At 54.2% G+C, this 11,231-nt stretch overlaps 1 protein-coding gene across 1 annotated transcript; it reads left to right on the forward strand.

Moving 5' to 3' along the window:
- The first annotated feature begins 406 nt into the window (after positions 1–406).
- CABP2 (calcium binding protein 2) lies at positions 407–4,715 on the forward strand. The gene is made up of 7 exons (XM_032282641.1): positions 407–555; positions 1,115–1,289; positions 1,776–1,806; positions 2,583–2,717; positions 3,524–3,633; positions 3,744–3,891; positions 4,517–4,715. The coding sequence occupies exons 1-7, from the start codon at positions 500–502 to the stop codon at positions 4,540–4,542; spliced, it is 681 nt and encodes a 226-aa protein (XP_032138532.1). The 5' UTR covers positions 407–499; the 3' UTR covers positions 4,543–4,715.
- Positions 4,716–11,231: the final 6,516 nt, after the last annotated feature.

Here is an 11,231-nt window from a genome sequence, read left to right on the forward strand (position 1 = left end):
GCCAAGTGGCTGCCTCCGTGTGGGAGGGCCTGCGTCTCCATACCAACCGGAATCTGTGCCATTCAGAGGGCCTAGCTCACCCTGGCACACTGCGTGCCTGCCTTCCTCCTCCTGGGACCCAGGCCCTGCTTCTGAAGACATTAAATCTCCACTGATTGGGAGAGATTAGAGGCAGGGGTGGGGGAGGTGCTGGAGAAACGGTGTCTGGAAGACCCTCGGGAGGCAGTCTCGGGAGACTGCCCTCCCCAGGGGGCCTTGGGCTCAAGTGGCCCCCCTCAGCAGTGGAGACGCTCAAAGATAATCCGGGATTAGGACCCAAGCCCCGGGCCCAGGTTCCCCCGCCTGCCCACCCGCCCCCGATCTTCCCCACAAAACCCCAGGAAAATCCCCGGCAGTACTCCAGGCTCTCACTGGGAGCAGCTGGGGGCTGGCAGGAGTCCGAGGGCAGCAGCATCCGCCGAGGCCCAGCCCGGGCCACCCCCGGGGTTCCAGGCCTGGCATGGTTCAGAGCCCATGGGGAACTGTGCCAAGCGGCCCCAGCGCCGGGGGCCTAAGGTAGGAGGGGTCAGGGAAAAAGCCCAGGCCAGGAGGCCAGGATGGACCCTGAGGGTCAGAAGGGATGGGCAGAGCCCTGTGAGGGCCGGGCAGGGTTGGGGGCTGCCCACTGCCCCAGGTGGAGATTTTTTCCTGGAAGCCATAGCCTTTGACATCCTGATCTTGGCTTCTACAGACCGCTGGGTCTCCCATGCCAGGCTCACCAGGTCCCCTAGCTGCCCGCCCAGCTGCCCCGCCCCAGCTGCAGATCCCACTCCCTGCTAGCCAGGCTCTGGGAGACAGAGCTGGACATAAGGTCCCGCTCTGCCGCTGGCTTTCTCAGTGGCCTTGGCCAAGTCCCTTGCCTTTTCTGGTCCTCAGTTTGCCCAACAGAACAGTCAGAGGAGCGACTCTTTCAACCTAAAGTGTTCATGGGTGAGGGTCCTCTGCCCTCCAGCCCCTCCTCTACTGTCCCGTGACGGGCTCCAAAGACAGGAGCGGCTGGGGAGAGGAGTGGGGAGGGCTGGCAGGCCTGGAGCTCAGTGGCCACTACACCGGCTCACACCCAGCTCTGCTGCAGGACCCCTGGCAGTGGCTCGGCTCCCCATCAAGGGGCTCCTGCCCCAGCCCCAGCTCCAGCCCCAAGGAGCAGAGGGGCCCCGGGCCAGGCGTCCAGGGCTACTCGGTGCTCAACAGTCTGGTGGGGCCTGCCTGCATCTTCCTGCGGCCCAGCATCGCCGCCACCCAACTCGTATGTACGGCCACTTGCCCACCAGCCCGCCTGCCCTTGCCCCTCGCTTTGCCTCTCCTGCAGCTGGGGGGAAGAGGATTGAGTGGGAACATCAGAGCAAAGCCACACAGATCTGGGGTAGGGGTGCAGAGAGGGGAGAGAGAGCGATGACTCCAGAAACAGAAGAGAGATCAACAGTGACACTGAGGCTGGCGGGGCTACATCTGAGGTTTTGCCCAAACCCCAGACACACCACAGCAAAGGGAGCCCCTACTCTGTAGGTGGGGACAGCCTGAGGAGCCACCTGGGCAGCAGCAGGGAAGGGGGCACCTGGTCACCCAAGCCAGTGAGCAGGACTGGGTGGGAACCAGGGCTGAGCAGTCAGATAGACACAGGCCCTACATGTGCGTGTTGGGGGCAGGGTTGGGTAGGGAGCCCCCTGAGAAGCAAGAAGGAAGGGTGCAGCCATCAGGAGCAGCAGGGAACTCCTAACCCCTCTGTGCCCCTTCAGGACCGGGAGCTGCGGCCCGAGGAGATTGAAGGTAAAGGGTTGGAGAAAGAACTGGTTCCCTGGAGGGGAGGTGGGCATGGGGTGGGGACGCAGGGTGGGGGGGCATCAGGTGGGGGCCTCAGTGTTTCCAGGAGGAAGTAGGAGCAAGAAGGCTTCAGGGGACCAGGTCAGGGAAATGGGGACAAGACTGAGCAGGGAGGGGATGACAGACCCCCACCCAGCTGTCAGTTCCTTGGTCTCACTGACCAGGCAGGTGACAGGGCCCCTTTTATATCTGTTCATTCAGTTGACACTTTCAGGTGCTCACTGTGTGCCGGGCCCTGGCTGAGTGCTGGAAACATGGCCCGCTAGATAGATACGGCCCAGGCCCTCTGGAGACCAACGTCAATTAGTCAGCTACAAGTACAAATGGTGCACATGCTCTCCAGGAAAGGAACGAACAGGCCAGGGGAGGCCACATGTAGAGGGACAGCTTCCTTTAGTAGGCGACATAGAACCAAAGAGGAAGGAGGAGAGTGAGGAAATCTCCAAAAGGTCACGATTTGCCTCCCCCACTTTCTTTTTCTTCCTTTTTGAAAACTTTCACTGCTGTACCCCCAGTGCCTAGAGCAGAGCTTGGCACATGGTAGATGCTCCTCAAGTATTTGCTGAAAGAAATAACAGGAACAGCACATGCAAAGGCCCTGAGGCAGCAAAGAGAATCTGACGTTCACAAGGAGGGATGACTGGACCAAGGGAGAAGGGTAGGCTGGTCCAGGCCAGGGTCCGGAGGATGCAGGGAAGGACTGACCCCACCCTGCCTGGTAGAGCTGCAGGTCGCCTTCCAGGAGTTTGACCGAGACCAAGACGGCTACATTGGCTGCCGGGAGTTGGGGGCCTGTATGCGGACCCTGGGCTACATGCCCACCGAGATGGAGCTCATCGAGATCTCACAGCAAATCAGTACGTGCCTCAAACCTGTCCGTATCCCCAGTCCTCCAGATACCCCAGCAAGACCCTGGAAGCCAAGCAGTCCAAGCACAGAGGTGGCTGCATAGGCTGTCCCCAGAGCCCACGACCTGGGTCATTCTCAAGGCAGGCTTTGCCTCTGGAGAATCTCACCAGCCTCTAGGAGGCCGGCATGGCAAGGACTGAGACCCTCATTTTGCAGATGAGGAAACTGAATGGTCAAGTGACTTGTCTAAGGTCACACAACAAGTTCCTTGGAGCCAGGACTTGAACCCAACCGAACTCTTCAGGAAAATTAAGGAAAGCTCCAGGAAGTTTTTATTGAGATGGAGTCTTGCTCTGTTGCTGAGGCTGGAGTGCAATGGTGCAATCTCAGCTCACTGCAACTTCCGACTCCCGGGTTCAAGCAATTCTCCCGCCATGGCCTCCTGAGTAGCTAGGATTACAGGTGCCCACCACCACACTTGGCTCATTTTTGTATTTTTAGTAGAGGCGGGGGTCTTGCCATCTTGTCCAGGCTGGTCTCGAAATCCTGACCTCAGGTGATCCACCCGCCTCAGCCTCCCAAAGTGCAGGGATTACAGGCCTGAGCCCCCACACCCACCAAAGAAGTTTTGAAACTGGTTTTCCTTTCACTTTTGGCCAAATTTGTGCCTTGTTTGGAGGGCGATTTCCATTGGGAAATACAGATGACCTAGGCTTTGGGCAGAGAGAGAGGGAAGGATCCATTCACAAAGAGAGGGCAGAGGGCAGAAGAGGGTGGGGCAGGGGTCTCTGATGCCCTGGGTCGGGACCCCCAGGTGGCGGGAAAGTGGACTTTGAAGACTTCGTGGAGCTGATGGGCCCCAAGCTGCTGGCAGAGACGGCAGACATGATCGGCGTCCGGGAGCTTCGGGACGCCTTCCGGGAGGTGCGGCCACTGGGGCTGAGGGTGGGCGGGGCTGCGTGTCTGCCGAGAGTGAGGGGCTGAGCGGGTGAATGACTGTCAGTGACCCGACGCCACGACCAACGCCGCCACAGTTTGACACCAACGGGGACGGCCGCATCAGCGTGGGCGAGCTCCGGGCAGCCCTCAAGGCCCTGCTCGGGGAGCGCCTCAGCCAGCGGGAGGTGGACGAGATCCTCCAGGATGTCGACCTCAATGGGGACGGCCTGGTCGACTTCGAAGGTACCAGATGCCACACTTAGCAACATAGCCTGGAGGGCTCCTCCAGATAAGAAACCGCACAGCAAGTGCCAGCACTGTGCACCAGACCCTGTGCCACACACCCCCATGTCCTCTCCTAGTTAACCATCACGGAGACCCCGAGAGGAAGGAATTGTCATCCCCATAGGCAGGAGAAGAAAGTCCACTCTCAGGAAAGCCTAGGCACTTAGCAAAAGCAAGTAGATGGAGCCAGCGTTTGAATCTGGGCAGCCTGATCCAGAACCCAGCTCTTCCTCTATGCTGCATTCCCATAAAGGGAAAAATGATTAAATAACAATAAGAAGCCAAGGAAAATTACTATGTGGAAATACATTCCCATAAGCAGAGCCCAAAGTTACTCCTGAGCTTCCTAGCCGTCAAAGCAAAAAAGGAAAACAAGTTTCGTTACAAGAGTTTGTTTGTTCTTTCCCTCATAAGACAAAGCCTCCTCTTCCTGGCCCTGAGGCCTATTCTCTATCAGATCCAGGGGATGCCCTTGAAGACCCTCCCCCTCAACCACACTCCCACCTGCCCCAAGGCCTGCAGATGGCCTCACTCCTAGTGCAGTCCAGAGAGCAGACCCAAAACCTTGGCTTTGTCCTGGCAGAGTTTGTGCGAATGATGTCTCGCTGAGCCTGAACGGAAGCTGGAGGCAGCAGACAGGACTCAAGGACCACAGCCTCTGCCTACTAGCACATCCCTTGAAGCCCATCATCACCTCCAGCAGGGATCCTCCTCTCCCCAACCCACCTGTGTGCAGTGCCCTTGCCTGCTCCTCCAATAAAGCCACCTGGCCTCGTCTCTGTTTCTCTGACAATAAAGTTTCTCCAAGCCTGGAAAATGGCTCTTGCCTCTCACGCGCTTATCCTGGAGGCTCCAGTATTTGGCCCCCAAAATCAAGTCCTGGGGCTGTCCTCTTGGATCACAGCCCCTTTCATCATGAGCTCCGGAGAGGCGGGGACCCTCTCCTCTTCCTCCCTGGATCCTGGACCCAGCCCAGAGCAAGCCAGGAAACATCCCTAGGAAGTAAACAGAACCTTCTTGTCCGGAGCTCAGGCATGTGTTGGCCTCCAGTTCCTGCTGCGTATCCTGAGAACAGCTCCTGCCAGCTCTGTGATTACATTCAAGTGTGGAGAAATTGCCTTGGGAAGACTTTTCCCAAGCTTGATCTCACTCCTCCTGCAGTAGTCTTGGAGGCGCACTGCTCAGAGCTCCCTTCAAGAATGTGCAGTTCCACTTAAGAGGAGTGAGTGATAGCAGAAGGGCCCGGCCGCTGGCCCCTTCAGGAGACACCTCAGCTTTTGGGCTGACACCTCAGTCCTCCAGGGACCACCCAACGCCACTGGCTGAGCACAATGTGGGGAACCAGGACCTGGACACTTCTGCCTGAAGCGAGGCCCCTCTAAGGGGCCATGTTTGCTCTGAGCTCCCCTTTGGGGCAGCCAGGGCAGACAGATCTGCGTGAACCAGAGGCTGGCCTGCTGGATCCTGCTTCCACCCCTGTGATCCTCCTTCCTAACTCCATCTCAGCATCCGCCTCCTGGAGGACCCTGGACACTCACAGCATACCCCAGTCTTCATGACCCCATTTTCCAGATTGAAGAAATTCACAGGCTGAGTGCCCTCATCCGTTCCTGCTGCTATAACAAAATGCCTCAGACTGGTATTTTATAAACCAGGCTCACAGTTATGTAGGCTGGAGAGTCCAAGGTCAAGATGCGGACAGCTGAGTGTCTGGAGAGGGCCAGGTCTCTGCTTCCAAGATAGTGCCTCCAGCTGCTTCCTCCACAGGGCGCCTCGAGCAGTGGAAAGGCAGGAAGGGCAGGAGGGTCCCACTACTCCCTTATCCCAATGCCACCCCCAGCCCTTCTACAAGGCACTAATCCCATCTGCAAGGGCAGAGCCCTCGAGGCCTGATCTTCTGAAGGCCCCACTCCTTACTGTCCTTGCACTGGGGATTGAGTTTCAACATGCATTTCAGACGGGACACAAACATCTAGGCCATAGCACAGGGGCTGGGTGCAGGAGCTCCCCATGCATGCAATACCAGCACTCTGAGGCCTGGAATTTGAGAACAACCTGGGCAACACAGTGAGACCCCATCCCCACAAAAATAAAAATTAGCCAGGTGTGGTGGTGCATGCCTGTAGTCCCAGCTCTTGGGAGGCTGAGGTGGGAGGACCACTCGAACCCAGGAGGTGGAGGCTGCAGTGAGCTATGTGATTGCACCACTACACTCCAGCCTGGGCAACAGAACAAAACTCTGCCTCTAAAAAACTTTTTTAACTAAAAAAATAATAATAACGCCGGGCGCAGTGGCTCACGCCTGGAATCCCAGCACTTTGGGAGGCTGCGGCGGGTGGATCACCTGAGGTCAGAAGTTCGAAGACCAGCCTGACCGATATGGTGAAACCTTGTCTTTAAAAAAAACAAATAAGTAAAAATAATAATAATAATAACATAAACAATAGCACCAAGTCCAAGTGACCTGCTAGAGGTCACGTGGCCTCACTGCCCTCTATCCCCACACACTGCCAGGTTATTCTTCCTAAAATGCCACTTGCATTTTGTCACACCCCTGTTCAGGACCTGGCCATGATTCTCCATTACCCCCAGCTTAATCCAGGGCCGTGCCTGCACCAGAGGCCCCAAGAGAACACGGGACTGGCATAAAGCCACACACAATCAGGACGAAGGAAGGTGGGACTTGTACTCAGGCCCAGGGACTCTAAAACCACAGCGCCGACCAGGGAGGGTGCCTCAGGGTCAGGACTGGCCAGGCCAGATCTCAGCCTCTTCTAGCTATGGCGCAGGCCTCATCTGCAGCTCCTGCCTGCTGGGAGCAAATGAACCTGACTTTCCTGGTCACAAAGGGGTCACTGGGGAGCTCCCAGTGCCTGCGCTGGTCCTCACATTGCACCTGCAAGATGGCCCTGGGACAAGGCAGGCAGGTGGCCTGGGACATGCCCTGCACAGTCTGGAGCCCGGCTGCCGAGGTGCCAGGGCTGGCTGCAGTGGCCTGAGCACCACTCTCCCGGCAGAGCTCAATTAATCCTTAATCCTCAATTAGGTGATCACTCCTGCCAATCTGGCAGGCCTGGGGATGAGGATGAGTTGTCCCAGCCCCAGTGGCTTCTCTGGGAGCCAGGATCCACACTCCCACCCTCCCTTCCGCCACCCTCACAGCTGGTACAGATGGTATTGCTGTCTGAGAAGATGTCTGTCCCTGCCGCAGGGGCTGAGGGGTAGTGATGGCCATGAGGAAGAGGGAAATCAGAACCCCACTCAGGGCCAGCCTCCCACCACCTCCCCAGCCCTCAGCCTGGCAGACTCTGTGGCAGGAGAACTGGGAGTGGCTGTGGGGTGGTCTGAATCGGGGCACTGTGTGTCTGCTGGCAAAAGAAGTGCTCCCAGCTCCCCCAAACCTCACATATACCTCCCAACAGACAGCAGCTGGGGCAGCGGATCACGAGCCTGTGAGATCGAGGCTGCAGTGGGCTGGGGAAGGAACAGCAGGCAGGCTCAAAACTACGGCGAGTCCAGACCCCTGCCCCCGCCACAGGGGGCACCTACCACCCAACTCCTCCGACTCTTGCCAGTCAGAGCAGCCCCAAACTATAAGATCTTCTGATTTAGACTGGGCACGGTGGCTCATGCCTATAATCCCAGCACTTTGGGACGCCGAGGCAGACAGATCGCCTGAGTTGGGGAGTTCGAGACCAGCCTGGCCAACATGGTGAAACCCTGTCTCTATTAAAAGTATAAAAATTAGCCAGGCATGGTTGTGCGTGCCTGTAATCCCGTTACTTGGGAGGCTGAGGCAGGAGAATCCCTTGAACCCGGGAGGCGGAGGCAACAGTGAGCCAATATTGGGCCATCGTACTCCAGCCTGGGCAACAGAGTGAGACTCTGTCTAAAAAAAAAAGCTATACATTCAGATTCGTGCTTTAAGTATTTTGAGTATAACATACACTCAGTGAGTGTATAAATCCTAAGCTCACATCTCAACAAATTTTACATGTGCATGCACCCAGGTAAACATCACCCAGGTCAAGATATTCCCTCCACCTATTTCATTTTAGAAGATTGTAGGAGCTGGGTACAGTGGCTAATGCCTGTAATCCCAGCACTCTAGGAGACTGAGGCAGGCAGGTTACCTAAGGTCGGGAGTTTGAGGCCAGCCTGGCCAACATGGGGAAACCCCATCTCAAAAATTAAACAGGCCTGGTGGCGGGCAGCTGTAATCCCAGCTACTCAGGAGGCTGAGACAGGAGAATCACTTGAACCTGGGAGGCAGAGGTTTCAGTGAGCCAAGATTGTGTCACTGAACTCCAGCCTGGGCAACAGAGTGAGACTCCATCTCAAAATAAGTAAATAAATAAATAAATACAAATCAATCAATCAACAAAAGGGTTGTAGACTTACAGGATGACTGTGAAGACAGCACAGAGGGTTTCCAAATACCCCATACCCAGATTCCCCTATGTATCAGTCAGCGTTCTACAGAGAAACAGAACCAATAGGATATCTCAGTAGAGGATTAATTGATTCATTCATTCATTCATTCATTGAGATATCTATAGGCAGTCTTTCAGTTGGCTTTGTGTCTCCATCATTGTGCATGTTTGTTTGCTTTTAGCACATTTTACATTTTGGCACTACAAGTTGCTCCAGGATCATCTCGTATATTTCCTGCTCAAGTCCTAGAATCAGTCATTTCTCCAAGGAGCTCTGGTTCATTTTATTGGAGAATGGTATTAGACACCAAGATCTGGGGGAGGGTATGGTGCCTAATGCCTGTAATTCCTACACTTTGGGAGGCCAAGGTGGAAGGATCACTTGAGCCCAGAGTTCAAGATCAGCCTGGGCAACATAGTAAAACCCCCATCTCTACAAAAACATTTTAAAAATTAGCCAGGTGTAGTAGTGTGTGCCTGTAGTTCCAGCTACTTGGAAGGCTGAAGTGGCAAAGATCACTTAAGCCTGGGTGTTCAAGGCTTCAGTGAACTAGGATAGTGCCAAGTTCACTACAACGCAGCATAGGCAACAGGGCAAAGCCCTGCCTCTCCTTAAAACAAAAAAAGTGGGAGGAGCTGGGTGCAGTGGCTCATGCCTGTAATCCCAGCACTTTGGGAGGCCCAGGCAGACGCATCATTTGAGGTCAGGAGTTCCAGACCAGCCTAACCAACATGGCAAAACCCTGTCTCTACTAAAAATAGAAAAAATTAGCCGGGCATGGTGGCATGCGCCTATAATCCCAGCTACTTCCCAGCTACTCAGGAAGCTGAGGCAGGAGAATAGCTTGAACCCAGGAGGCAGAGGTTGCAGTGAGCTGAGATCACACCACTGCACTCCAGCCTGGGTGACAGAGAGAACCTCCGTCTCAAAAAAAAAAATGAACAAAAAAAGTAAAGTAAAAGAAACCAAGATCTGGGCACTATATTAGGTTGCTTGTTGCCAGTAGGTGTGGGTGGGAAGGGGATGATTGTTTTCAGGTCTTCTCTGCTGATAGCATAAGAAGATGTATGCTATTCTGTGTATATATACATTTATAAATATTTCTGTACGTAAGCAACTGAATCTCTATTAAGCTGCACATGAGTTAATGCTGATGCCGCCAACTCCAGTCCATTACCACATGGATCATTCTAGCCCTCCCACTTGCTTATCTGTAACTTCTCATTCCAACAGTGACCCCCTCATCCATCCTCTGTTTACTTAATTGTTCAGTTCCAGCACACATGTGTGGTGGTTTTAGAAGTGTTAACCCATCCTCCCGTGAGACGCCACCATGCAGTTCCTTCTGCCTTTAGACTTACAGACTCCCTCATTTCTAGGTCAGCACCTTATTCCCACAGCCCCTACAGTGAGGTTGTTACATATGTTTGTAATATAGCTAGTTTCTCTGGTCACATTCTGCATTCCATCCTGGGATCAACTGACTGCCAGGATGAAGTTTTTAAAACTGCATACATTAAGGTTTACTCAGCCCAGCACTATGGCTCACACCTGTAATCCCAGCACTTTGGGAGGCCAAAGAGGGAGGATTGCATGAGCCCAGGAGCTGGACGATGCAGTGAGCCATGATTGCACCACTGCACTCCGGCCTGGGCAACAGAGCGAGGCCCTGAATCAAAAACACAAGTCAGGCAGGCATGGTGGCTCACACCTGTAATCCCAGCACTTTGGGAGGCCAAGGCGAGTGGATCCACCTGAAGTCGGAAGTTCAAGACCAGCCTGGCCAACGTGGTGAAACCTCATCTCTATTAAGAATACAAAAATTGGCCAGTGTGGCGGCTCACATCTGTAATCCCAGCACTTTGGGAGGCTGGGGCAGATGGATCATCTGAGGTCAGGAGTTCCAGACCAGCCTGACCAACATGGTGAAACCCTGTCTCTACTAAAAATGCAAAGGTTAGCTCGATGTGGTGGTGCACGCCTGTAATCCCAGCTACTCTGGAGGCTGAGGCAGGAGAATCGCCTGAACCCAGAAGGTGGAGGTTGGGGTGAGCCGAGATCATGCCATTGCACTCCAGCCTGGGCAACAACAATGAAACTCTGTCTTGAAAAAAAAAAATAAGAAAATTAGCTGGGCGTGGTGGTACATGCTTGTAGTTCCAGCTACTGGAGAGGCAGAGGCAGAAGAATCACTTGAACCTGGGTGGCAGAAGTTGCAGTGAGCTGAGATCGCACCACTGCACTCTTGCCTGGGCAACAGAGCAAGACTCTGTCTCATTTAAAAAAAAAAAAAAAAAAAAAAAAGTTTACTCACACCGAAGGCTTTCACTCCCCTATGCTTTGCCTATTCAATTCTACTCCGTCTACCCCCAGATCCCCCACTATCAGTTGTCTGTTCCACTTCTTTAGTTTTCCCTTTTCCAGAATGTCATAGAATTGGAATGATATAGTACGTAGCTTTTTCAGACTGCTTCCTTCACTTAGCAATACACATTTAAGATTTAGCAATATCTTTTCTTTTTTTTTTTTTTTAAACGGAGTTTCGCTCTTGTTACCCAGGCTGGAGTGCAATGGCGCGATCTCGGCTCACCGCAACCTCCGCCTCCTGGGTTCAGGCAATTCTCCTGCCTCAGCCTCCTGAGTAGCTGGGATTACAGGCACGTGCCACCATGCCCAGCTAATTTTTTGTATTTTTAGTAGAGACGGGGTTTCACCATGTTGACCAGGATGGTCTCGATCTCTTGACCTCGTGATCCACCCGCCTCGGCCTCCCAAAGTGCTGGGATTACAGGCTTGAGCCATCGCGCCTGGCCAGCAATATCTTTTCATGGCTAGATAGGTGATTTCCTTTCATTCTCAATAAT

The sequence above is a fragment of the Sapajus apella genome, unplaced genomic scaffold (assembly GCF_009761245.1).
Source record: "Sapajus apella isolate SASKATOON/1434 unplaced genomic scaffold, GSC_monkey_1.0 scaffold14, whole genome shotgun sequence".
In the NCBI taxonomy this organism is placed as follows: domain Eukaryota; kingdom Metazoa; phylum Chordata; class Mammalia; order Primates; family Cebidae; genus Sapajus; species Sapajus apella.

Coding starts and splice junctions, on each gene's coding strand:
- CABP2 (XM_032282641.1), top strand. CDS start 500: ATGGTTCAGAGCCCATGGGGAACTGTGCCAAGCGGCCCCAGCGCCGGG. Junction 1,807..2,582: donor GCGGCCCGAGGAGATTGAAG/GTAAAGGGTTGG, acceptor CCTGCCTGGTAG/AGCTGCAGGTCGCCTTCCAG. Junction 3,892..4,516: donor CGGCCTGGTCGACTTCGAAG/GTACCAGATGCC, acceptor TTGTCCTGGCAG/AGTTTGTGCGAATGATGTCT.